Source organism: Pleurodeles waltl, chromosome 7, assembly GCF_031143425.1.
Source record: "Pleurodeles waltl isolate 20211129_DDA chromosome 7, aPleWal1.hap1.20221129, whole genome shotgun sequence".
NCBI lineage: Eukaryota > Metazoa > Chordata > Amphibia > Caudata > Salamandridae > Pleurodeles > Pleurodeles waltl.
Genome location: NC_090446.1, coordinates 1,344,577,810 through 1,344,605,212, shown reverse-complemented (window position 1 = coordinate 1,344,605,212; position 27,403 = coordinate 1,344,577,810). Strand labels below are relative to the sequence as shown.

General features: G+C 41.2%; 1 protein-coding gene across 2 annotated transcripts in view; it reads right to left on the bottom strand.

Annotated features, from left to right (window-relative positions):
- Positions 1-27,403, bottom strand: part of TFPT (TCF3 fusion partner) — a 139,167-nt gene that overhangs the window by 68,425 nt on the left and 43,339 nt on the right. For both annotated transcript variants that reach the window (XM_069200737.1, XM_069200739.1), the window contains one exon: positions 11,074-11,324. In XM_069200737.1, coding sequence (XP_069056838.1) covers positions 11,074-11,324 — 251 coding nt within the window. The remainder of the gene's footprint in view (positions 1-11,073; positions 11,325-27,403) is intronic.

The window sequence follows — 27,403 nt, the reverse complement described above, 5'->3', positions numbered from 1 at the left end:
AGTATGGAACCAGAAGACAACTTTGGAGGAGGTGTTAATCCGTCCCAAATGTGACGGATATACCACCAGCCGTATTACGAGTTCCATAGGATATAATGGGCTCGTAATACGGCTGGTGGTATATTCGTCACTTTACCGTCACTTTTGGGACGGATTAAGACCTCCTCCAAAGTTGTAATAACCCCCATAGTTTTTATTAATCCCAGCCTCTACTAGTGACAAATTGTATGCAATCAGGCAATAGTTTTTGAATGTATTTCTCTGCTCTTTTTTTATTTTAACAGAGCTAGGATAAAGGAAATACTTAAATCAAACTAAACACTGATAATAAGTATGCAGTAAGAAAACAGGATTGTAACCAAAAATATCTGATTTAGCCCTTGTGGGAGAGAACACCCAGTATCTTAGCTCACTGACCATGTACAGTGCTCCGCCCTATAAAAATTTCATAGACCTACCGACACTCACTGAATTGTGGTACAAAGAGAACGTTATGGGCCTTGAAGTAAGGACTTTGCACTGTCATCTTGGTACTACTGTGTCACCAAATTGCTTGATTAGGTTCAAATCATGTCCTTTGTATGCTTTTATCTCCACCACTGAAAGCTCCGGTCAAGCTTTCATCAGATAAACAAATTTGGCAACACTAAGCAACAGTATCAATGCACATTTCCTAATTTACCCAAGTATAGATGCTGTTAGGTAGTGCTCATACACTAATGCACATCGTTGCCCTGATGTGCTTTCCGTTTTTTTCAAAGAAAAGACCGTAACAATAGAACCAAACAAAATGTACTAGCGGAGCACAACAATTTTTTTTCTTTCTTTCTTTTCTTCTAAAGTATTGATAATCAAAAAGTCAAAAAGTCAAATATGACTATATAATTAGTAAATTGTGATAGACTGTCCACAATCCATATACATTCATATATTATTAACCTCAAGCAATGTAGGTTCTCATAACTTTATATAATGAAAATATTTATTTCAAAATTTGGTGACAATGATAAATAACATATAACACTAAACCCCTACAGTAGACAACCAACCAACATAAAAGACATAATGTAAATAGATACAATAAAAGTCCATAATCTAACACAGAAATGAACTATGAGTCAGAGGACCGGATGATATTTTGTCGAATCCACATGTAACATCAGCCGACATGTTTTTCGTCCACACATTGGACTTCTTCAAGGCTGATAAATCATAATTCAAAAATATTACATTAATAATTTAAAAATACAAAATCTGAAAAACAACTCCAAAGACTAAGAAAGGATCAAAGTTAGTCGACCTGCACCAAAAGTGTGTTGGAAGTAGAGAAAGTGCCATAGAGAACCTACATCCCAAATTAGTCTTTGAGATTAATAAAATGATATAGTAAGCATGAGTGATAGGGATGACATTTGATATGAATGTGAAGGGGAGTCACTATTTTTAAGTATGAAAGAGAGGCCTATGTAACCCCCAAAAAGAGTTATGAAGGGAAAGTACCTTAATCTTTCCATTTACCACTTGTATCTCCAAATGATATTCAAATCTCTAAATGACAGAGAAACAGGGGAAGAGATCCAATCATCAACTGTCAAAATGTAGACCACATGTGTTACCTATATTCAAAGTCTGGTACCCCACTAACCTTGGTATTGTCCGCACTAAGCTTGTTCATTGTACAAAAAAAACGCAACTGATTTTCATTTTTTTGATAATATAATTTTAGTTCATCAGCTTATAGTTGGTCCTACAAATAAATGAAAAGAACATGTATGCACATATTAGTAGCTGATACAGGCCATGTTATGGCCTTTATTTATCATATCCTTCTTATCAAAGGAACCGTAATCCAATCTAAGCAAAATATCTAAACCGTCACGATAACATGAAACCTGGTTCCCTACAAAGTGCAATTTAACTCCATATAGATACATCACGTCACAAATGAAACTGACCTCTATATGTTGTTCAAAGTGCTTGGTCATAACAATGTCAGGCCACAAATAGAAAGTCACATAAGAAAACGTATCGCTGATATTAAATAAAATCATGATATGAAAGAGAATATTCAAACCTGAATCAATATCAAAGGTATAATAAAGTCAGAAAACCATATCCAAAAGAATATGTCTTGTCCATGCTAGTATAATATAAACAGGAATGTCCCACATAACTCTTTGGCCAATGAGTAATAAAAATCAATGGGGCACCCCCAAGACAAGCTAGCCGTAACGCCTACAAAACTAACCTGTATTCTCGTAACGTCCGCATAATAGCAATCCGCGTCCCGTGTTGCTTCGTTGCAATAACAACGAAGGTGTGTGCATTGAAGAGAGCACGGATGTCTTCTTAAATCTGGTTGGTGTCGGCAATTTAGCCAATGCCGACCCTGAGTTTCAAACCCACAATTAGAATATTCTTATAGTAGAAAGAGAAAAGGGCCCACTACAAACATCGCGAACATGGCGGCCATCTTAGAATAGTTTGTTTTCATATTACTCAGACCTGTTGTCCTATTGTCAGAGAACCTAATTGATATATACTAATCATCAGGCAGAATATATATAAGTATATTGGGCCAAAGAGTGAAGCTCTTATCAAATACTCTGATCTTTAGATTTAAATAAACATAAATTGAAAAATCTTCTGTTTGAAGCATCCAAAGGAATGATGACCATTCTAGTACAACATGCAGAGGAAAAGAGGGAAAGTTTATTGAGGGAAATTAAAGAGCTTGAAACTGAGATCCTAGCCCTCAATCTACCAGAGGTGAAAGAAAAAAATGATAAAATTCTAAAAGACATGTTGGATAAACATCAACTTTACATTAAAAACAAAAAGTTGTCAAAAATACAGAGGGACGACAGGGACTATGAAAATGATAGAGTCTATACTTTTGCAAAACGATTTGATGATTTTGCCAATAAAGTACATGTCACCAATATACAGGGGCAGGCAGTGACAACAACTAATGGCTCAGATTTCTCCATTACACCGGAGGAATCTGATACAACGAGTATATCAAGTGAAAATTCAAGTAGAGTATCTAATGAAGATCAGGTGGCTTCCACTAGTTTTTTACGGGAGGCAAAAAGATACAGATTAGGCAACAAAAGGAATTTTCACAACCAGCCACGTCCCAATCAAAGAAGAGATCCCGTAGAGGAAAAAGGAAGGGAGACAACAAGGGACAAACAGGCTCAGGTGTGCAAACCAGGGCAGCCAGGAACAAAATCAAAAACAACTGACTCTAACAGAATTGTTGACAGTTATTGACAATCATGATTGCAATGATATCTCTATTGTGAAACTATCTGACTGTATATTGACTGATGAACAAATAAAAGTATTACGTAAAGGATTAGGTTTCTGTGTGTCCAGTTTTTGCAATATGACACAAATACACATAGATTTGTTCAAATTTTTACGACAACTTAAACTCAAACAATATTTTGCAGACAAAACTGGCATACAGACTATAGATACATCTCACACTACTGTCAGTTCCTATTCCATAAGAGATATTATGGATATTGAACTTTTATTAACTTTGGACAACATGAATCAAGATATTTTCAATAGAAAGAAACTATTAGAAGATCTCAAAGTTGCACAAGATTTGACACTAAATAGTGGCCTCAAGCCAAAGTCTTTGTTCATTCCCAGTCTACCAAGTAACAACGTGATAGACACCTTTGGCAAAATGGTCAAAGAGGATCTATATTGACTGGAAAATCAAATTAAGAAAGGTCAATGTCACAAATTACATAATCTGACTCTTAAACAAAAATCAGCTTTAAAAGAACTTAGCGATAATCAAAACATAGTTATCAAAGAGGCGGATAAAGGAGGCAATATTGTTATCCTTAATAGGACAGATTATGTTAAGGAAATAGACAGACAGCTTATGGATAGTGTTGCATATACTAAACTACAGACCAATCCCTTACAAAGGATCATAATAAATTTAGAAAGATGGTTACGAGTGTGGCGGGAAGAGGGTTTGATTTCCGATTCGGAATTTAAATACATATTTAACCCACACCCTACATCACCATGTATATATATCTTACCGAAACTACATAAAAGTAGAACGTCACCTCCCGGTAGACCCATCATATCAGGAATAGGGGCACCTACTGAAAGACTTTCCGAATTTATCGATAGTTACTTGCAACCTGTTGTTAAGAATATACCCTCGTATCTACAAGATACAAAAGATGTTCTTGCAAAATTAGAGGATATAGTGTGGACAACAGGAATGATCTGGGTTACACTAGATGTTACCTCACTATATACTTGTATACCTAAGGATAAGGGATTGCAAGCAGTACGTAATTTTTTATCAGGATGATCAGCATCATACTATGAACATACAGAGATGCTATTACATAACAATAGAATTCACACTAGACAATAATGTCTTCATACATGAAGGACAGTGGTTCAAACAAGCGCAAGGAGTTGCTAAGGGGTCTATATTTTCCCCATTGTATGCAAACGTGTATATGGCTTGGTTTGAACAAATCCATATTTGGAAGAACGGTCACCCACATCTGACGGAAAATATCTTTTTTTGGGGGAGGTATATTGATGATGTTATCATGATTTGGACTGGATCGGAACAACAACTAGTGGAATTTTGTAATCATTTGAATTTGAATATGTACAATATACAAATGACTTATGAATATAGTAAGGAAAATATATGTTTCCTGGATTTGAACATATTCATCAACGACAACATGATACACACCCAAATTTACTGCAAACCAACAGCTTGTAATGCAATATTGGATGCGGAGAGTGCTCATCCTAAAACTCAGATCTCAGCTATTCCTCTTGGGGAAATGACTAGACTCAAGAGGAACTGTAGTGAGCCAAATACATGCAATATGGAATTAGACATTTTGGAAAAAAGATTCCGACAAAGGGGATATTCCAAACAAACTATTGATGTAGCAAGAAACAAAACCAATAGGACATGTAGGACAAACTTGCTGAATAGGCATAGCACATCTCCGAAAAGGTCCCAGGGCGCAATGGTGAGTTTCGGTACGGAGTATAGTCAGAATAGCCGTAATATACATCGTATTCTACAAAAACATTGGAACATATTACAAATGGACAATACACTAGCAAAAATATTACCCAAAAGACCAAGAATGATCCACAAAAGGTGCAAAACAATTAGAAATGTAAAATATAAAAGTTCTTTGTCACCTTTAAGGGAAGAAACACCGACATGGTTACCAGGCAAAATCAATGGTTTTTACAAATGTGGTCATTGTAATATGTGTGGTTTCACAATGCATAACCCTGGAATTTCAGCACAATGGAAGCGGACCACATAAAATTACCACCTTTATAAATTGTAACACTAAATTCACTGTGTATATTTTGGAATGCGAATGTGGCCAGATATACGTGGGAAGTACTATCAGGCCCTTGAAAGAACGCATTCAGGAACACATCCGTGCCCTGCGAAACAATGACACAATCTCACCAGTAGTCCGACACATGAACATCAAACATCCAGGGAGAGAAATTCCTTCGATTAAATACATTGGAATTTATCATACCCCTGTTAACCCTAGAGGAGGTAATAGAACATTGGAGCTAAGAAAAAATGAGGCGAAATGGATTATCAGGTTAAGAACTATAGAAATGGGGATGAACTATATCATTTTTTACAATAATGTATACATGATTGTGGATTATAAGATATGTCTTCTTTTTATTACCAATACATCTCTTTACAGGCTGATAATACATTGGGATCAGTGATTTGTTGTGCCTATATGTTTAACTGATGTATACTCACATACCATGGTGATAGATGCCTCTCTTTGAGCGATATTGGATATCTCCTGTCTGTCCAATCACTTTTTATCATATATAATTTTCTATGATAATGTGCACATATTGGACTAATATGTATAGGATCTTTCTTCCAGTTCCTTCTTTTTCCTTCCTATCATTCGGAGTCTCGTTGGTTACCTTATTCTGTCCATACATTGAGGATGGTTTATTACCTACACAGAAGATTTTTCTATTTATGTTTATTTAAATCTAAAGATCAGAGTATTTGATAAGAGCTTCACTCGTTGGCCCAATATACTTATATATATTCTGCCTGATGATTAGTATATATCAATTAGGTTCTCTGACAATAGGACAACAGGTCTGAGTAATATGAAAACGAACTATTCTAAGATGGCCGCCATGTTCGCGATGTTTGTAGTGGGCCCTTTTCTCTTTCTACTATAAGAATATTCTAATTGTGGGTTTGAAACTCAGGGTCGGCATTGGCTAAATTGCTGACACCAACCAGATTTAAGAAGACATCCGTGCTCTCTTCAATGCACACACCTTCGTTGTTATTGCAACGAAGCAACACGGGACGCGGATTGCTATTATGCGGACGTTACCAGGATACAGGTTAGTTTTGTAGGCGTTACGGCTAGCTTGTCTTGGGGGTGCCCCATATTACTCATTGGCCACAGAGTTATGTGGGACATTCCTGTTTACACTAGCATGGACAAGACATATTCTTTTGGATATGGTTTTCTGACTTTATTATACCTTTGATATTGATTCAGGTTTGAATATTCTCTTTCATATCATGATTTTATTTAATATCAGCGATACGTTTTCTTATGTGACTTTCTATTTGTGGCCTGACATTGTTATGACCAAGCACTTTGAACAACATATAGAGGTCAGTTTCATTTGTGACGTGATGTATCTATATGGAGTTAAATTGCACTTTGTAGGGAACCAGGTTTCATGTTATCGTGACGGTTTAGATATTTTGCTTAGATTGGATTACGGTTCCTTTGATAAGAAGGATATGATAAATAAAGGCCATAACATGGCCTGTATCAGCTACTAATATGTGCATACATGTTCTTTTCATTTATTTGCAGGACCAACTATAAGCTGATGAACTAAAATTATATTATCAAAAAAATGAAAATCAGTTGCGTTTTTTTTGTACAATGAACAAGCTTAGTGCGGACAATACCAAGGTTAGTGGGGTACCAGACTTTGAATATAGGTAACACATATGGTCTACATTTTGACAGTTGATGATTGGATCTCTTCCCCTGTTTCTCTGTCATTTAGAGATTTGAATATCATTTGGAGATACAAGTGGTAAATGGAGAGATTAAGGTACTTTCCCTTCATGACTCTTTTTGGGGGTTACATAGGTCTCTCTTTCATACTTAAAAATAGTGACTCCCCTTCACATTCATATCAAATTTCATCCCTATCACTCATACTTACTATATCATTTTATTAATCTCAAAGACTAATTTGGGATGTATGTTCTCTATGGCACTTTCTCTACTTCCAACACACTTTTGGTGCAGGTCGACTAACTGTGATCCTTTCTTTAGTCTTTGGAGTTGTTTTTCAGATTTTGTATTTTTAAATTATTAATGTAATATTTTTGAATTATGATTTATCAGCCTTGAAGAAGTCCAATGTGTGGACGAAACACGTGTTGGCTGATGTTACATGTGGATTCGACAAAATATCATCCGGTCCTCTGACTCATAGTTCATTTCTGTGTTAGATTATGGACTATTAGTGTATCTATTTACATTATGTCTTTTATGTTGGTTGGTTGTCTACTGTAGGGGTTTAGTGTTATATGTTATTTATCATTGTCACCAAATTTTGAAATAAATATTTTCATTATATAAAATTATGAGAACCTACATTACTTGAGGTTAATAATATATGAATGTATATGGATTGTGGACAGTCTATCACAATTTACTAATTATATAGTCATATTTGACTTTTTGATTATCAATACTTTAGAAAAAAAGAAAGAAAGAAAAAAAATTGTTGTGCTCCGCTAGTACATTTTGTTAAGCTTTCATCAGATGCCTGGCTGTGGTTCAGTTTGAAGTGCTCTTGGATCCTTGAGCCCAAAGAAAGCAGAGCCTTCATGTGGCTGGCTTCTCTCTGCTACCCATGCTCTAACCTCATGCACCAAATATTAAAAACAAAACACTACCTTTTGATGTAAACATGCTACTTACGCACCACCGATAGTTTTCTGCATAGAAGTGGCACCTTCTCGTTAAGACTGCTTCTAAATTGTATCTTTTATATCAACTGTTTACCTCCCATTAACATAATCTTGCTAAAAATCACTGAAAATTGAGTCTTTTATTCAAAGTACTGAGTTCCTACTCAGACCTCACTTTCACCTTTCAAAAATAAATCCATAGCTGGCAAAATGGCCCAGTACTCAGTGTTAAGCTTTTACTGTTGACATCTGGTCTCAACAAGAAGTCAACCCAGATTCCCATACTTCAAAGGTGCATACACTGGGCAACAGTAAACTTCGTGATAAAAATGCTTATTATGTGCATTACTTAGAAATGACAATCCCACAGTATAACAGCCTGTGTCAAACAACTCATTTTATTATTATTATTATTTTAGGATGTGAGGTTTGTTGAGAAACAGAATGAGGAATGCATGAGACAATCCTCAAGATGTTTATAGGAAAGGAAGGACAGTCAACACCCCTTATAACCCAGATCCCTGTACTGGAATGAATTCAGTCTACATATGTTCAAAGCTTTAAAATATAATGAACACAAGCTTTAAAGATAACCAAGTATCTAAATCATGTGGTCTGTATACCTTTGTTGAAACAGCTGCCATGGTGCCAATGTCAGTTTCTTGGAGCAGAGGACACACTACTATCATCCAAACAATAAGTACAAAATGCATGATTTGGAAATCCTTCTTGAATTTTGGAATTCTGTCATGCAGCATCAGTGCCTGAAAACAAACTCTGATGTTCCATAAAGGTATGAAAATCTACCTGTTAAGCTGGGCCTGTGGTCTAAGCACCTTCAGAATATCTACTAAAGCAATACCCATTTGTAACCAAATTTCATGTACGCTATAAGCAATGGAGGAATGTACAGAATAAGGAAAACATTACACGGGTGGCTAAGAGAGTTGGGATGAAAGGAAACTGGAAGAAGGGAAGTGGTAAGGGAATGATGTGTGCATTTATAAGCACATATACACCGTATGAAATCAATATGTGCCATATGCATTATCATAGAAACCAAGTTCTCTCCTCTATGATATCAGAGGAAAGATGTATTCCTCTTAATTATTTACACCTTAGGCATTCCCTGAATCCATCTATTAAAGAGTGTCATCTGAAAATAAAATCACAAGGCGATAGAGAAGGAAACAGAGGGAAGAAGAGGGGGGAAGAAGAGGGTGGGGAATGGAGAAGTGAGAAGGAGCACACAAGATGCTCGGGTCACAAATAAGCATTTCTAAGTGAACATTTCAATTCTTAGAGTCACTTGTGCTTTCAATCTGAGGTGACATCCTTTCACAACTGAACGCAAGGATTATTTATGGTGTGCTAAACATGTTTTTGCAATGCTGAGTAAGCAGAGTCAGTTTCATATTTATTGCCATGGGTCGGTGATGGGGTGTGGACAAGTTTAAAAACTCTTATGGTATTTATCAGCTAGTTGAAATTGTTGGTACAGGTGCCTGATCCCTACTTTTAGGGGGTTGTTGCAGGTCATAGGTGTGTCTGAAAAAGAGGGCTTGCAATGCTTTAGAGGCGTGAATTTGCAAAGGTTTGTGTCCTGAATTCCAATGGGCACTTCGGCATTTTTCTTGCTCTTGAATTTGGGTTGGTTGGTCAGTCCTGCATTGCTAACATCAGAAAATTTAACTAGGCATGCAGTAAATAGTAAATTTTCTAAGGCACTCAGGGGTTGTTTTTTCCCTATAAGGATTTGTAGACAGTATGCAACACTTTGAATGTAATCATTTCATCTAATAGGCGATAGTGGAGTTCTTTTAGATCTGCAAGTAGAAGTTCATACTTTTTCAAAATCTGACAAAAATAGCAGTCGAGTTCCCAAATTTTCTTGGAGACACCTGTGTTCATTTATTAAAATAATGTAGGCATGACTTCCCTAGTACTCTTGTACATTTGATTCTTTGATTTGGATGGCCAAAGGTGAGAACTCTAAGCATTAGCAGCTAGAAGGTGGTATTCTTTCACCACTGTTGCAAGCTTCTGAATAAATGATTGTTTTAGGTCCAATCAAACTGGTAGGGTTTTTTAACAGATTATATTAGTGGAAGGGATGCAACCAATTATTTCAGCCAACCCAACAGTAAGATAGTCTCAGCTGAGATAACCATTATCATGACCTCCATCTTGGAGCCATTAGCACAAAGGTATTTGTATTAATCTACAGGAACATATATTATAGGCAATTTAAAATCTAGCTATACAGTTCTACATCATTGTCCGACCAGATGTGGATTATTAGTGTACATTGTGAATGTAAATGATCCAGGTTGATCACATCTAATATAGAAAAGTGGCAGCATAATGATGGAGCTTTGTGAAACTCCACATGGCACGTTTTATTAATGATGCAGCAGTCCCAATCCTTACTTAAATCGTGGGAGAGGTCTTTTCTACTACACATTATGTCGAACAGTTCTTTCCTATATTTATTGACATACTGTTAAAGTTGTTCATTAAATCAAATAAAGAAAACACACTTTAAAAAACAAAAAACTATTTCTTTGGTGCATTGCTTCTTTGTGCAGCTACAAAAACTATACCAGACCAAGTGGCACCCTTTCCATTTTATAAAAACAAAAACAGGAGGGAAATATATGTATTTACGAAGGAAAATGGCCAGTCCAGATGACATTATTTCACTTCCTACACAATGTTATCTGTATTTTACAAAACATTAGCTATGATCTTAATTTACCTCTTCTCTCCTTAATGTTTGGTTGTTTATAGTAAAGGATACTATTGTTTTTTAGGTATGTTTTGAAGTCACTGTACATGTTGATTTGTGCGCTCTGATTCATGTGTATACTTTTAGACAGAAGCAAGACCAAGTAATTGTTAAGTTAAGAATGTTTGAAGAACTGATGCATAACAAGGAACCATTATAAGTGCTTTGCGGTAATGGGTTACAGTTTTAATGTGATAACTAGTTACACTGATGACACACAGCCTTAACTCTAGCTCACCAGTTCTATCTCCTTACAGCGCCGGCTCAGAGCGAGGTACTTCCTCTTGTTCATCTCCCTCTGCCGCTGCAGGAGTTCCTCCTCCTCTTCTTCATCCTGTAGGTTGTCACCGCTCAGGCCACCATCCACAAACTCTACTTCTGTCTCAAGCTCACTCTCCAGGATGTTCCCCCCGAACAGAGGTGGCAAAGCCAGCTCTGACCCTGGGGGCACTGAAAACTCCTCGAAGCTCACTGCCGCCATGGCACCACCTGCAGTCAACAAGGCAGACAAGCTCATGTTAGAAGATTAAGACTCAGCCATAGTCAAATGTTGGGGCACAACGTGTGTACATTCTACAACATGTGTGTAATATGCTTTTTTTCCACCAATACAAAAACGTGCTTCCTGAATTCAAAGAGAAGGCTAGGTGATACGTGGATAATAAGGGAGCTGGAGCAACGTTTGTTTTGTGGGGTAAAGTGTAACCTGCTTGAACTTGCCTCTGGGGTTAATCAATTAAAACCTCATTTTTTTCAAGTTCATAGACTTTGTTATAATCTCTAGATCCTTTTACAAGATTATGCTGTGCAAGCTGATAACCACCTCTTGCTGGAAATATAAGTGTGGTGGGGAGCCTCGATTCCAGGCCATATGTTAAGATTTATTTTTAAAATTTTTCATCAATAATTATTCATCATTATAGAACTGTGCCCAATTAGCCTTTAGGTACATATTTCTAAGCTGATTGTTGCATGGTCTAGTCCCAAAGCACAACAGCAGTTCCAACCAATAAACCATCCCTCCAAAAGTAATCCTGCATCCAATAGGTGCTAGTAATAATAGAAGCTGATGCCTGGGCTTCCTGAACATAAAGCTCCACACACTGAGCATCTGTGCAAAGAGCTAGAGAGTTGCAACCTGCTTTTAAACCGTCAAAAAGATAGCACCAGTCAGGCTGTATGCTCCCTAAACATGGTAGGTAACATAGAATGTGGAGTATAAAGCACAGATAGAATTAACTGCAGAGTCCAATTGAAAACAAAAAAAGAAGTTGTGATGAAACCCATTATTATGTTAAGGAATATTAATAAAATTATCTCAAAGCTGGCATACGTTCACTTGCATGGTTTCTATTAAGAAACGGGGAGATGGAATATGATTAATAAACCATACTTGACCATAAAAAGCAGTGGCACCCAAATATATAAAGACCCAAATATATGATAAATGTGTCAGCAATTGGATAGAAGGTCAGTATTTATAGACAGATATTGTAGTTTACTGATATGATACACAAACATTAACATGCAGATACAACCATGGTAGTTGCAGACAAATTAACAAAAACATCAACAACTCAATATACTTTTCCCACCACCCGCCAATGTTTTACTTTTTACAAAGTAATAGTTATAACAATCTTGGTTGCTCATTAGTGGGACCAATTTGAGGATAAATTGAGACAGGGCAGCAATTTCGTAATGCCAGATGTTTCTAATGTCTCTGGTAATGACTAGACTTTGGATCCTGAAAAGTTCTTTAAAATTTCCATAGAGTCCTATAATCCTGACTCAATATGGTTCTACCAGCACAAAAAGGATACCCTCAATTCACCACCACTAGCAAACATCAACACCATTGCAATGCATTTAACATATGCATAATAAGTATTTTAAAGATAAAGTTACTTTTAAAGGAGTCTAAAGAAAAAATTACTCTGTCCTTGGCCGAATTGATAGCACATTACTCTATCCAGAGGCAAAGATATTACTATTAGTCTCAAAGCTGCTAACCCTGGGACAAATTAACTCATCAGGTAGCTCAACCAGATTACCAAACCATCTTCACTCACCTCTGCCCAACCACTTGTAAACCTATTTTAAGAGTCTCACAATGAAAAAGCACAACAGTCAGTCAACACCACACTTCTGTGTCAATCCACCTCAAAATGGGCAACCATAACAATCAATCTAAATTCTGTATTTGTGTAACACTGTCTACTCATCTCCAACCTAAATGAACCATATAATCTATGAAATAGAATGGCGTCCTACAGGACAGTATAATACCACTTTAGTTGACCTGATTGCCTCAGGTAGTTTCCAATTTTATGCTTACGCCGATGACACGTAGACTATTCTGCGTTTGGAAGGTGGTCTTAGTTCCCTTCAAGTTAATTTTAAATGTTGTCTTGTAACCGCTTTTTGGATGAAAGCCAACTCACTTAGACTTAACTCTGGCAAAGCTAAGGTTTTGCTATTTGGCAACCCCTCCTGCTGGTCTCCGTTTTGGAAGTCTCAGTCATTTTGGGGACCTGTCTTCCCTCCAATGTGTGCAATTTGAGAGTCATCTCTGAATCTAAATTGATCTTTTAGGTCCACATTTGAAAGCTCCATTCCACTTACTTCCTCATTATGAAGGTCCTAAGAAAAAAAAACACAGCTCACCCCCAGAACTTCCAGGCAAGTGCTGGTCAAATCCCTGATCATAAGTAGACTGAACTATTGCAATGCCTTGTTTGTTGGTCACCCCTTCATTCTGGTACACAAGTTACAGCTCTGCAGTGTACCATTACAAAATGCAGCCACTAAGCTTGTACTAAATATTCATAAACATGCCAGCATTACAACACATATCAAAGGCTTGCATTGGCTTACAGTTCACAAGAGATCAGTCTTACAGGTGTTTTGTTTCGGTCATAATGCCATTCATTTGACCTCTCATATGAATTGCATGTCTCAGATGTTTTCAAAGTATTGACCCTCCAGATTGCTTCAATCTTAAGACTTAACATCTGGTTGCTGTTCAAAGGTAAAACAAATCTTGCCTCAAAGGGACATGCGTTCTCAGTGATCATTGCTCAGGCCTGGAATAGTCTTCTTCTGGCAATCCAGTACAAACCCAAACTTCTAGGTTTCTGTAAATCTTTAAAAACTCACCTTTCCCAATATTTTCTGTTCTTGTGAACTTATACTTCTCAGTGCCAGGAAATTAAAATCAAATTATGACCAAAGATAGCATCGCCTTCGTCTTGTCAATCATTACCAGGAATAGCTACTTTACAAACCAGAAGACCCAACAAGCTGCTAAAAGGAAACCTCTCTGGAAACCAACTCCACTGCAGAAACGGTTCCATATTCTCTTTGGAATACCATCCCCGACGCCCTACATACATACACAGTCAAATCCAATCCTGACTAGGCTGCATCACTACTGCCACACTATTCTCCATACTTCACCACTCATAATTAAAGAAGCTCCATCCCTGCTTCTTTTCTAAGGAAAAAAAAACTGTTGTCACAACTGCATTTCATTAGGATGTTTCCCGTTACACAGCAATATAGTATTTATGGGTACTGAAATGCACCATTCCAATGAAGATGTTAATGCATTTTGATCCCAGATGTCGACTTGGTGTACTTGAAAGTTATTTTCTACAGAAATTAAGGAAAGCAATCAGAAGGGAACAAAGCTGTTAGGGAGTTTTTCGTTTAGTTCAGCTCATGACTCAATTTGTATTATTAAAAGGTCCAACTAAGGGACATCACTGCCTTTGGGTCAATCTGTGTGCTGAAGTTCCACCATTGCGGCTTCCCCAAAAGCAGAAGGGCTTGAAGGGGCATTAACCCCTTACCTGACTTTGAGACTCAACTTTGGAATGGGATCCGCCACAATGCCAATACGCAATGAGGACTGCATTCTCCATCGGCCTCTGGGACCATGGAGATCCCAAGAAGCAGGCAGTGGCACACCTAAGGAAATGTGGTTATGAGCTCACAAGGTGCTGCAGTGGAAAAGAAAAGGCCACGGCCGGCTGCTGGCCTGAAGATGCTCCAACTGATTAAGTGACTTTTCGCGGGGCAGACTAGTGAGCCTACATTATTTTTAACAATTGTTCCATACAATATATTGCTCTGGCATCAGGTTTGAGATTTCTACTAGCCCACCGCATATATATGACAACAAATCTTTATTGTTGTTTGACTGTTAATAATAAAAAGAAAATCCCCCATGACTTTGTTATATTAAAAGAGGTTGTCCCGTTTCCCTGACGTGTTACCTTTGAAGCCCTATCGTGAAACTGGGGATGGTAAGTGTGGCGGGGTCTTTTTCCCGCGTCGAGGGAATATTGGAAGAAGGTGATAGACGCAGCACTTAAGGGGGTAGTATGTTTATTTTCTTGCTCGTTTGGGGTTTATAACACTGACTTGTCCGCCAAACTGTTATACTCCAAGTCCAAAATAAAATAATTCCCTTTTCTTTTCAGGGCTCTTTGGTGTTCTTGGGACGACCTGGTCCGGTTCGGAGGGAGAGGTCTTGTTCACCCGGTATTCATGGCCCAGGATTTCCCAAACAAAAGAAGGAAAAAGGAACAGGTAAGTGGGGCAAATTATTTATACACGGTTTAATAAGGGTTAGTAAGGAGTGAAAGGGGGGGGTTCTGTGGAGGTGGAGGAATGTGGGGTTACTTTTCGTTTTCGTGCCTTCCTTTTGTTGTGTCCTCTCTGTGACCCTCTTACACTTTTATTCCCTGGTCTGGATACGGAGGGTGTGATTATTCTTTTAATTATCGGTATTCCTACTCAGATGAGCTCCCCTTCCTTACAGGATCTCAGCCCTCCCTCCTTAACCCCCTTAAACCCAGCCAACCACCCAGAACCCCAGCCCCAGTCCCGGTACGCTCGTACCTGGCTTGGCCACGCCCCTCCAGGGACATGGCCGGCTTGCAGGGGATCTCCCGACTTCGCCTCGGCAGGGGCGGGAGGCGCCCAAGGCTTTCCGCTCTCCTCGCGTCGATCCTCGTCTACGGCGGGGCTTCCTTTCCGTCTCGGCGATCCGTGGCGTTCCTCTCTGCGGCTCTGCTTGACGTCGGCTTCTCTTTCTCGGACGCGTCCCGCTCGCCTCTCGTCGGCTGTTCTTGTCTGACGGATGACGTTGGACGTCATCACGTCAGGAATCCCTCGGGTGCCCCCGGGGTATCCCTTGTCGGTCGTTTCCTTCGACGGGGAAGGGGCGTCCGGAGGCGCCCGGTTACACATCCCCTCACATGAATGGGGCTGATCGAGCCCCACCAGATCCGGAAAGCGGGACAGATAGTCAGCCTGACCCATAAGGTCACCAGGGAGGTGGCACACCTGGAAGGAGAAAGGTTGGAGTTCGATGAACCATCTCAAAATACGATTGTTTGTATTCTTGTATCTTGAGAGCCACGTAAGGGGTGCATGGTCCGTATATAGTAGGAAAGGTCTGCCCAAAAGATAGTATTGGAGACTTTCGATAGCCCACTTAATGGCAAGACATTCGCGCTCTATAATGGGGTATTTTTGCTCCCTGGGAAATAGCTTACGGCTAATAAAGACGACGGGATGGTTCACCCCATCTTCATCCTTTTGAAAGAGAACGGCCCCGACCCCCACATCGGAGGCATCCGTTTGGAGATGGAAGGGTTTGTCGAACTCAGGACATTTCAATATCGGTTGAGTGGTGAGATACCTTTGCAAGGTATGATAACTATGAAGTTGAGTCGGGTCTAGTTGTGGGATGTTGTTGGGCTGTCCTTTTCTTAAAAGATTGGTTAGGGGGGCCGCCAAACTGGAATAGTGGGGAATGAACCTTCGATAGTACCCCACTAGACCTAAAAAGGAACGGATTCCCTTCTTCGTGGTGGGTGCATTGGTGTGTAGGATGGCTTCGATTTTATTCTTTTGGGGTCGAAGTATACCGTTGCTAATGTGATAACCCAGGTAGGAGATCTCCCTAAAAGCCAGTCGGCTCTTTGCGGGGTTGGCTGTCAGTCCAGCCTTCCCTAAAGCCGAGAAGATGTGATCTATGTGGGTCACATGGTCTTCCCAGGTCTCACTGAAAATAACGATGTCATCCAGATAGGCCGCCGCGTATCTGGTATGAGGTCGTAATATGGTATCCATGAGACGTTGGAAGGTGGCGGGGGCGCCATGCAACCCGAAAGGGAGAACCTTAAAGTGATACAATCCGGAGGGAGTAGCGAAAGCCGTCTTTTCTTTGTCTTCGGGACCCAACGGGATCTGCCAATATCCCTTGGTCAAATCAAGCGTAGACATGTATTTTGCTTTCCCCAATCTTTCTAAGAGCTCATCTATCCTTGGAAGGGGATATGTGTCAAATTGTGATAGGGAATTGACCTGTCTAAAGTCAATACAGAAACGTATAGACCCATCAGGTTTGGGCACCAATACCACGGGCGAACACCAGGGGCTGTGGGAAGGTTCTACGATGTCTAGATCTAACATCTTCTCGATTTCGTTTTCTACGAGGGTTTTCCTAGCTTCAGGGATACGATAAGGCTTTAGTCGCATGGTCTTCCCAGGTAGTGTGAGGATGTGATGATGTACCAATCGTGTCCTACCGGGTATCGAGGAGAACACCCGAACGTGTTTATCGAAGAGATTCTTCAACTGTCTATTTTGTTGAATCGAGATCTCTGTATTAATGAGAGGGATCTCCCTCTCGCCAGGGGGGTCAGTGGGACACCAGCCTATCTCTAGTTCCTTAACTGTATTAATTAGGCAGCCGTGCCTTGGGTCGTTCGGTGGTTCTTCCCATCTTTTTAATAAGTTAACCTGGAAGATCTGGGACCTAGGGGGGGTATCGTTAAGCTGAATTTTATAAGTTACGGGAGTTACTAGTCCTGTTACGGGGTAGGGTCCCTGCCATTTGGCCAATAATTTGTTATCGGAACTGGGAAGAAGAACTAGCACTTTATCTCCTAGGGAAAAGGACCTCAATTGGGTATTCCGATCATAATTCCTTTTCTGCTTGTCTTGGGCCCTCTCCATGTTTTCCCTTACGCTTTCCCATACTGTATGTAGTTGGGTTTTTAACTCATGTGCGTATTTTAGAATGTTTTTTTCCCCGTCTTCTTCTTCCCACATCTCAGCGGCCATGTCTAGTAGGGTCCGTGGTTGTCGCCCAAACAACAGTTCAAACGGACTATGGCCCGTAGAGGCTTGTTCGTGTGTCCTGATTGCGTATAATACTAAGGGGAGTTTCCTATCCCAGTCCTTACCTGTCTCCGAGATAGCTTTCTTTAGTAGTGATTTGAGGGTACGGTTGTATCTCTCTACTAAGCCATCGGTTTGTGGGTGATAGACCGACGTCCGTAACTGTTTGATCCCCAATAGCTGACATATTTGTGTCATCAGGTTGGACATAAATTGGGTCCCTTGGTCCGTTAGGACTTCTCGAGGAAACCCAACTCGGGAAAAGAAGCCTATCATGGCGTGTGCAACACTCTTGGTGTTAATACTAGAGAGGGGAATAGCCTCAGGGTATCTTGTGGCGTAATCCACTAATACCAATATATAACGATAGCCTCTCAACGAGGGTAGAAGAGGGCCAACGAGGTCCATCCCTATTCTGGAGAAGGGCACATCAATGATGGGGAGGGGTTGTAAAGGGGCTTTTCTCCGTGAGCCTGGGTCAATCAATTGACATTTTGGACATTGTTGACAGAACTTCCTAATCTGGGAAAATACCCCTGGCCAGTAAAATTTTCTCAACAAATACTCCTCGGTTTTCTCCCTCCCATAGTGTCCGCCCCCCGGCTGACTGTGTGCTAATTGTAGAACTTGTTGTCTATAGGGTTCTGGAACTATCAACTGTTTCTTTTCGTCTTGGTCTTTGTATGTGACTCGGTATAATAGGTCCTTGACTATGGTGAACGAGGGACCCTTATCCTGAGGTTTCCGTGGCCGTGCACTTTTCCATGCATGAATCAGACTGGGGTCTTCTCTTTGAGAAGTCCGGAAGCTGGGAAGGGCAGTGAGGGCGAGGACCTTTGTAATTACCCGGGGCGTGCTGGAGAGGTCTTGAGTATAGGCTTTCTTCATTATTCTTTTCTCCTTCCGGGAGAGTTTAGGTCGTACCCTCGGAGGTGATAGAGGCTCACCGGAGAAAGGAGCATCTTTCCACCAGTTGTTAGTTTCTTCGAGCTGTCTGAGGCTGTCTAGGAGTTGTGGGAATTCCGAAAAGTCAGTTCCTATAATAGCTTCTTCAACCAGTTGTTCTACTAAACCCATTCTTATGGGTATTTCTTTTCCTCCCCAGGTGAGGGTTGTCCAGATTAGGGGATATTCTCTGGTTTCTCCATGGATGCAACAGATTGATACCGTGAGTCCCGAAGTACAGTCATGGGCGTCGAACAACCCGGCCCGGGCCACAGACTGGCTACAACCTGAATCGATGAGGGCCACTGTGCTTTTCCCATTGATAACGAGTCTCTTTTTATAAGGGGTGTCTCTTTTCCCTGTATAAAAGACTCTTCCCCTAGTAACCCCTATTTCCATGGGTTCCGGTTTTTCTGTTTTCAGGGGGCATCCTCGAGCTATGTGACCCCATTCCCGCAACTGAAACACTGAGGTTGTTGTATATAGGGCCTATCCAGTCCCCGGGTTCTCCCTATGTCCTCATTGATTCTTCGTCCCCCTGTCGAGGATGTTCCCGAACTCAGACGCAGGGGACTAGGTGTTGACCGGGGGGGGGGGGGTTACTTTGAACTCAAGGGAGCGATGAAAGGCGCAGGCCAACTCGATGGTAGCATTGGTATCTGGGTTTGGATGTTGTTTGATCCAGTTGCGCGTGGACGGAGGCAGCGCGTCCATGTATTGCTCTAAGAGCACGATCTCAATAATGTCTTCCCGATTTGTCCCTATGGGGCCCAAACATTTGAGACCCAGATCTTTGATCCTAAAATATAGGGCCCGGGGATTTTCGTTGGGTCCCCACTTGGCTTTCCTAAACCGGACGCGATAATGTTCAGAATCAAAACCCACCCGTTCTAAGATGCTCTTTTTAATATCCTTATAGGGGGTTATTCCACCGGGGTTTACCGCTTGATAGGCGGCTTGGAGAGTCCCCGTCAATAAGGGGGCGATATACTGGCCCCATCGTTCCGGAGGCCAAGTAGCGGAAGTAGCAACTCGTTCAAAATTGGTGAAAAAGGCATCAGGGTCTTCACCTTCTTGATATCGTTGTAAGACCGAACTGGGCACATTTGGGTGTACACGGGTAGCAGCGATGGTATCTGTGAGATTCTTAATGGCGGTTTTCATGAACCAACTGGTTGCTGGCCATTATGGTGGCCTGACTCTTAAGGGCATTTTGTAGTGCCTCTCTTTCCAATTTGGCCTCTTTTTGTTGCTCTTCCCACACTAACTGCAGGTGTCTTTGTCCGGAGGCCAACTGTTGCATCATATCGGATATGGTACACTTCTCCTCCATGGTTGGGCAGTCTCGGTCGCCTCTTCCAATATCCCACTTCTGACACCACTGTGGCGGGGTCTTTTTCCCGCGTCGAGGGAATATTGGAAGAAGGTGATAGACGCAGCACTTAAGGGGGTAGTATGTTTATTTTCTTGCTCGTTTGGGGTTTATAACACTGACTTGTCCGCCAAACTGTTTTACTCCAAGTCCAAAATAAAATAATTCCCTTTTCTTTTCAGGGCTCTTTGGTGTTCTTGGGACGACCTGGTCCGGTTCGGAGGGAGAGGTCTTGTTCACCCGGTATTCATGGCCCAGGATTTCCCAAACAAAAGAAGGAAAAAGGAACAGGTAAGTGGGGCAAATTATTTATACACGGTTTAATAAGGGTTAGTAAGGAGTGAAAGGGGGGGGGGTTCTGTGGAGGTGGAGGAATGTGGGGTTACTTTTCGTTTTCGTGCCTTCCTTTTGTTGTGTCCTCTCTGTGACCCTCTTACACTTTTATTCCCTGGTCTGGATACGGAGGGTGTGATTATTCTTTTAATTATCGGTATTCCTACTCAGATGAGCTCCCCTTCCTTACAGGATCTCAGCCCTCCCTCCTTAACCCCCTTAAACCCAGCCAACCACCCAGAACCCCAGCCCCAGTCCCGGTACGCTCGTACCTGGCTTGGCCACGCCCCTCCAGGGACGTGGCCGGCTTGCAGGGGATCTCCCGACTTCGCCTCGGCAGGGGTGGGAGGCGCCCAAGGCTTTCCACTCTCCTCGCGTCGATCCTCGTCTACGGCGGGGCTTCCTTTCCGTCTTGGCGATCCGTGGCGTTCCTCTCTGCGGCTCTGCTTGACGTCGGCTTCTCTTTCTCGGACGCGTCCCGCTTGCCTCTCGTCGGCTGTTCTTGTCTGACGGATGACGTTGGACGTCATCACGTCAGGAATCCCTCGGGTGCCCCCGGGGTATCCCTTGTCGGTCGTTTCCTTCGACGGGGAAGGGGCGTCCGGAGGCGCCCGGTTACAGTAAGCACATAGAACTTTTGATAATTTGTGTGTTTTTGCACTTTTTCATTTAACTTCACAATGTCATTTGTGACTAGTATTTCTATATGTTGTCTTTTCCTAGGGCGACCTTTTTGACGTAGCAGGTATCCTCAATGTAAGTGACTACTTTTCGTTCTTCACCTTTCCCCATAAGGGTTGGTATTAAAAAAAAATTGTTTGGAGAAGGTTTTTTTGAGTAACGGTCCTGATGAAGCGTCAACGGATCCGACTGGACCAATAGATGCAAAACATGTATACCCACGATCCGAGGCCCTATAACCTCTCTGGTCCTCTCGTGTTTTTATATAGAGTAAGTGAGCATTGTCACTCACCTTTACTCTCCTAGTGTTTTTAACCTTGGTCCCCTACTTATGGTAACTGATTAGAATTTATGATGTATATCTAAGTTGGGTAACCAATTTTACCTATATTTTTTTCTCTCCATATTGTTCAGGTATCGTAATTTAGGTAGTTACACTACACGACCTGTTTTTTTTTGTTACACTTAGAACAATACGGTTAAGAGCCCCCCTTCGGGGGAGCCCGTTAGGCATTGCAGCACCGGCCTGACGAGGAGCTTTCATGATGATGAAGCCAGTCATCCAATGTGATGCTTGAGGGCTCTCGCTCCTATCGGATTAGCCTCTCTTTCTTTAATTGGAACTGTGTACCTGTACATATTCTTAGAAGATTATTGGGAGATCGTGCACTGGACTATTATCCTCCTGGTCCCTCGTCCCCGTTTTGGCTTATGTAGTTGCATGTACAGCAGTTGTGCTGTGGGACCTTTTGACGTTTCTAATTAGAAACCTATTCGGTTTTCTAGTTTCTTTTTTTGTAGACCCTGAGAGATCCTCCGAATGGAAGATTTCCAGGGTCTCAGTTATGATGACGATGTGGTGTCAGCTATCTTACAGACACCTTCCATCATTAGTAATGATGGATCAGCCCCCTCAGGCAGCCCCAGGGAAGACTGGAACAAACTTTCTGCTTTAAAACGAGAACTGATAAAAACAGTAATGCATGGGACCATCATGACGAATATTTACGTGCTAACATAGCACGTACTGGACTGTTTGTATCCAACATACCACAATTTTTTTTTACAAGACCTAGCATTTAGAAAAGATTGGGCACAGATAGCGTGGAAATGCACTAGAGACTGGCTGGTGCTGATCATTAACACTTCCAAACGCATTGCTGATTCTATTACTATTCAAATCAGCACTATTGAGAATGCTCTAAAAACAACCGTCACATTGACAGCTTTTAAAAGTCGTCTTGCTGAAATAACAACTGAACTTAATGAGACAAAGGAGTTCCTAACTCAGCAAAAGATAACTAAACTTCAGAAGGATATAGTTAAATTCAGTAGGGAGAAAGTGTATCCATATATTAAGGATGACTTTGACATAGACACTCAGTCCCGCTCTTCTGATGACTCTACATCCTCATACAAAAAGCCACGGAACTTTAGTAGTGGCTCATCATCCGATGGGTGGAGTACTGATGAGAACAACACTCCTCAACCTTTCTATAACTATTCACCATACCCTGGTAGCCATCCCATGCCGTGGCAACCCCCTTAACCATTTTTTTCAACCTCGCCCCTTCATGCCGTTTGTGCCTTTCTTAGGCCGCGGCCGGGGCAGAGGCAGAAGAAGAGGAAGAGGAAGAGGGAAACATGTCCAATGGTCAAGCGAAGAACCACAAATGGTAACCAGGAGCCAGACCAAGACCCCTACATCGAGAACTTAGTGGTCAACCTATCCAAGAGAGAACTCTCAGTGGATGAATTGAAGGTCCTTAATCGGGGCCTTGGCTTTGTACCTACGCCTAACGAAGACTTTTTTCGGTTACATATCGAACTAGCTCAGTTCTTCTGAAAGATTTGTCTTCATTTCTTTTTCAAGGACAAATCAAATGAACCAAAGCCACTAGACTCAGGTTTAAAGAAACCCTCCTCATTTACTCCACCACTGACCATGATGCCCAGTGAAGTAGTAACCTTTGAGAAAGCAGTACTAACTGATGTGAACCGTCTGAGTCCGAAACATGCCTATATGAATGTTCCTAAGAGAGAGAAGCAAGCCTTACAACATCTGGCAACCAATCAGAATATTGTTATAAAACAGGCTGACAAAGGGGGTGCAATAGTGATTATGGACGCTACTGATTATAAACTTGAATGCCTATGTCTTCTGAGTGACACCACCTATTACGCTAAGATTACTAACGATCCAACCAGTAGATTGCAGACTCAAATTCGTTATCTCATAGAGGAAGCCAGAAACAACTCATGGATCTCCTCCAAGGAGGCGGAATTCCTCTACACAGTGCATCCAAGGATCCCTTATTTCTACTGCTTACCCAAGATCCATAAGGGAATAAATCCTCCCCCTGGACGACCAATTGTATCAGGTATTGGTTCTGTATTGGAACCACTATCAATCTTCTGCGATCATTTCCTTCAACCCTTAGTGAGAAATTCCTCGACTTACTTACAGGACACTAAAGATGTCCTTAACCTGATTGAATCTATCAACAACACTGGGGGAATACAGGGCATCATCACCTTAGATGTAGAAGCACTATATACAAACATCCCTCAAGAAGCTACTCTACAGGTAGTGGAAGCAGCACTTCTGAATCAACCAATTCCACCTTCCACACCTGTTGCATTTCTTATGCAATGTGCATCCCTGGCCCTTACTGAGATTTATTTTCAATTTGAGGATCAATTTTTCCACCAAATTAGGGGCACTTCGATGGGCAGTACCTTTGCCCCGAGTTTAGCTTCCTTGTATATGTATGACTTTGAAAAGAAATACATTCTGTCTCAAACCAATCCTCTCCAAAAGAATATCAGGTTATGGCGCTGCTACATAGATGACATTCTGGTCATCTGGCAGGGTCTCTAACGCCAGCTGAAGAACTTACCACCTGGATCAACACTCTTGACCCTTATTTAAAATTTACAGCCCATGTATCCTCAGAAAATTTACCTTTCTTGGATTTGATGATTTCTATTAACAACGGCAAGTTAACGACTAGCATATACCATAAACCAACAGATCGGAATAGTCTTCTACTATATGATAGCCATCACCCAAAGGCTTTAAGAGACAACTTGCCCGTGGTTCAATTTCTCCGACTCAGGCGGAACTGTAGCTCACTACCCGAATTTGAACAGCAGGCCAACACTCTTCAAGCAAAACTTCGAGACCGACACTATCCGGATAAGACCATAAATTTAGCCTGCAAGAGAGCCAAGAATAACCAAAGAGAGTGGTTACTAGCCACCAAAACACAGGATCCACATACACGATTAACCTGTGTTTCTACGTTCACCCCGCTGTCAAACATTATCAAGAAACTTATTAATAAACGTTGGCCAATACTGGCGAGTGGGGGAGTTGATCTCCAAAAACCCTTGTTTGCCTTTAAACGCACAGCTAATATCAAAGACCTGGTAGTCCACACCCGCCCACGTGCTTTACATGACACTTCTATCCCAAAAACTTTGTGTGACCTCCCTCCAGTTGTAGGACATCATCAATGCGGTAACTGTAATGTCTGCACATTAACGAGGCGAACTACAACACTTGACCTGGAGCCCATTGGGAGGTGGTTCTTGAAAAAACATACGAACTGCAATTCAAAGTACTGCATCTATATGATCACCTGCCCTTGCAAACTACGTTTAATCGGGATGACTAAAAGACCAGTCAAAATTTGTATTAACGAACATAGGAGTAATATTAGATGCCGTAAGACTACTACGAAACTAAATACACATTTTATTGAGACTCCACACACTGCAGACGATCTCTGGTGGGTAGTTTTGGAAGCCCCTCAAGTCCGTCCTAATGACCCAGATTTCCTCTTTAGGACTGAACAACGCTGGGTGTTTAAATTAGGGACCTCCATAAGGGGATTGAACAATGACATTCCTTGGACAACACTGTCCATCTAAAATGATTTTTTTTTACAATGACCTAGACCCTTTTTAACTTGTGTCTGTTGCCCTTTTCTTCTGTTAGGTCTGACTGTATTTGATTTAATATCGATGAGATGCCGTAACATAACCCTACCATTGAATACTCTCCTTTTCATGTTCTGCTTTTCTAAATGTGATTATAATTATTATTTGATCACATTACAATGACCTCTAATTCATTTTCATGAATTTTGATTTTTTGCCAATACAGCATCCAGGGACCCGATGAGCGAGACGCTCTCCCTTCACAGGCTTAGTCTGTCTTTTAGTTTTATATGTGTAGAGACGCGCGCTGGCCGGAATTTACTTCCGGGTTCCCACGGTTTTTAATTGTGTCGGACGAGCGCCCTGTCACTCTGAACAGGGACGCCGTCAGGAGGGTAGGTGATTCGGCCTACAGTTACGGGATTTCCAGTAAGTACCTCCGTCTTTGAGCGCCGCGCTCACTTCACTATGTTACGCACCGACTGAGGTAGCACAGATTTCACCGCCGACCAGGATGATATAATGTATGTTGTTTCCGGTTGTTCATCAAGCCGATGTTCGTCGGTCAGCTCATTTACTTTCACAGGCATTTTCTGAGATATAAGCGTGAGAGTGTTCTCTGGTTTTGATGTTTTATATAAATGGTGGTACTGATTAAGTGACTTTTCGCGGGGCAGACTAGTGAGCCTACATTATTTTTAACGATTGTTACATACAATATATTCCTCTGGCATCAGGTTTGAGATTTCTACTAGCCCAGCGCATATATATGACAACAAATCTTTATTGTTGCTTGACTGTTAATAATAAAAAAAAAATCCCCCATGACTTTGTTATATTAAAAGAGGTTGTCCCGTTTCCCTGCCGTGTTACCTTTGAAGCCCTATCCTGAAACTGGGGATGGTAAGCACATACAACTTTTGATAATTTGTGTGTTTTTGCACTTTTTCATTTAACTTCACAATGTCATTTGTGACTAGTATTTCTATATGTTGTCTTTTCCTAGGGTGACCTTTTTGACGTAGCAGGTATCCTCAATGTAAGTGACTGCTTTTCGTTCTTCACCTTCCCCCATAAGGGTTGGTATTAAAAAAAAATTGTTTGGAGAAGGTTTTTTTGAGTAACGGTCCTGATGAAGCGTCAACGGATCCGACTGGACCAATAGACGCGAAACATGTGGACCCACGATCCGAGGCCCTATAACCTCTCTGGTCCTCTCGTGTTTTTATATAGAGTAAGTGAGCATTGTCACTCATCTTTACTCTCCTAGTGTTTTTAACCTTGGTCCCCTACTTATGGTAACTGATTAAAATTTATGATGTATATCTAAGTTGGGTAACCAATTTTACCTATATTTTTTTCTCTCCATATTGTTCAGGTATCGTAATTTAGGTAGTTACACTACACGACCTGGTTTCTTTTGTTACACTTAGAACAATACGGTTAAGAGCCCCCCTTTGGGGGAGCCCGTTAGGCATTGCAGCACCGGCCTGACGAGGAGCTTTCCCGATGATGAAGCCAGTCATCCAATGTGATGCCTGAGGGCTCTCGCTCCTATCGGATTAGCCTCTCTTTCTTTAATTGGAACAGTGTACCTGTACATATTCTTAGATGCTCCATCGTAACCAGGGCTATGAACAATTTCAACCTAGCCACCTGCATTAGAGTAAGCAGGACAAAAAGGGGGGGCTTGGTCCGACAGCAGCAGGATTCTATCCCACGTCAAAGTACTGTCATTTAAAGGTGGAGTGTCTGATAGTAGACCTATTGAGTCAAAGGAACCCTAGAAACAGTGATATCAAACAAGTTCGGACCAAATTATTGGCAGTGAGTCAAGAAACCAATAACATTGAAGGGGCACCTACTGTTTGATGTCTGAAAAGCAAAAAAAGAAAAGATAAGTGGCAGAGGCATTTAACGCTATGCTCACACACCCTTTAAAAACCAAGGAGGGGCATGAAATCAAAAGAATCTGCAGAGCACCAAGACCAATCTGCACTTAGGATTTAATTTCAGAAGAAAAAAAAACAACATGGCTAACAAAGAGATAGCTTTAAATATGGAGCAGTAGACTGGCAGTGTCCCTTTGGTA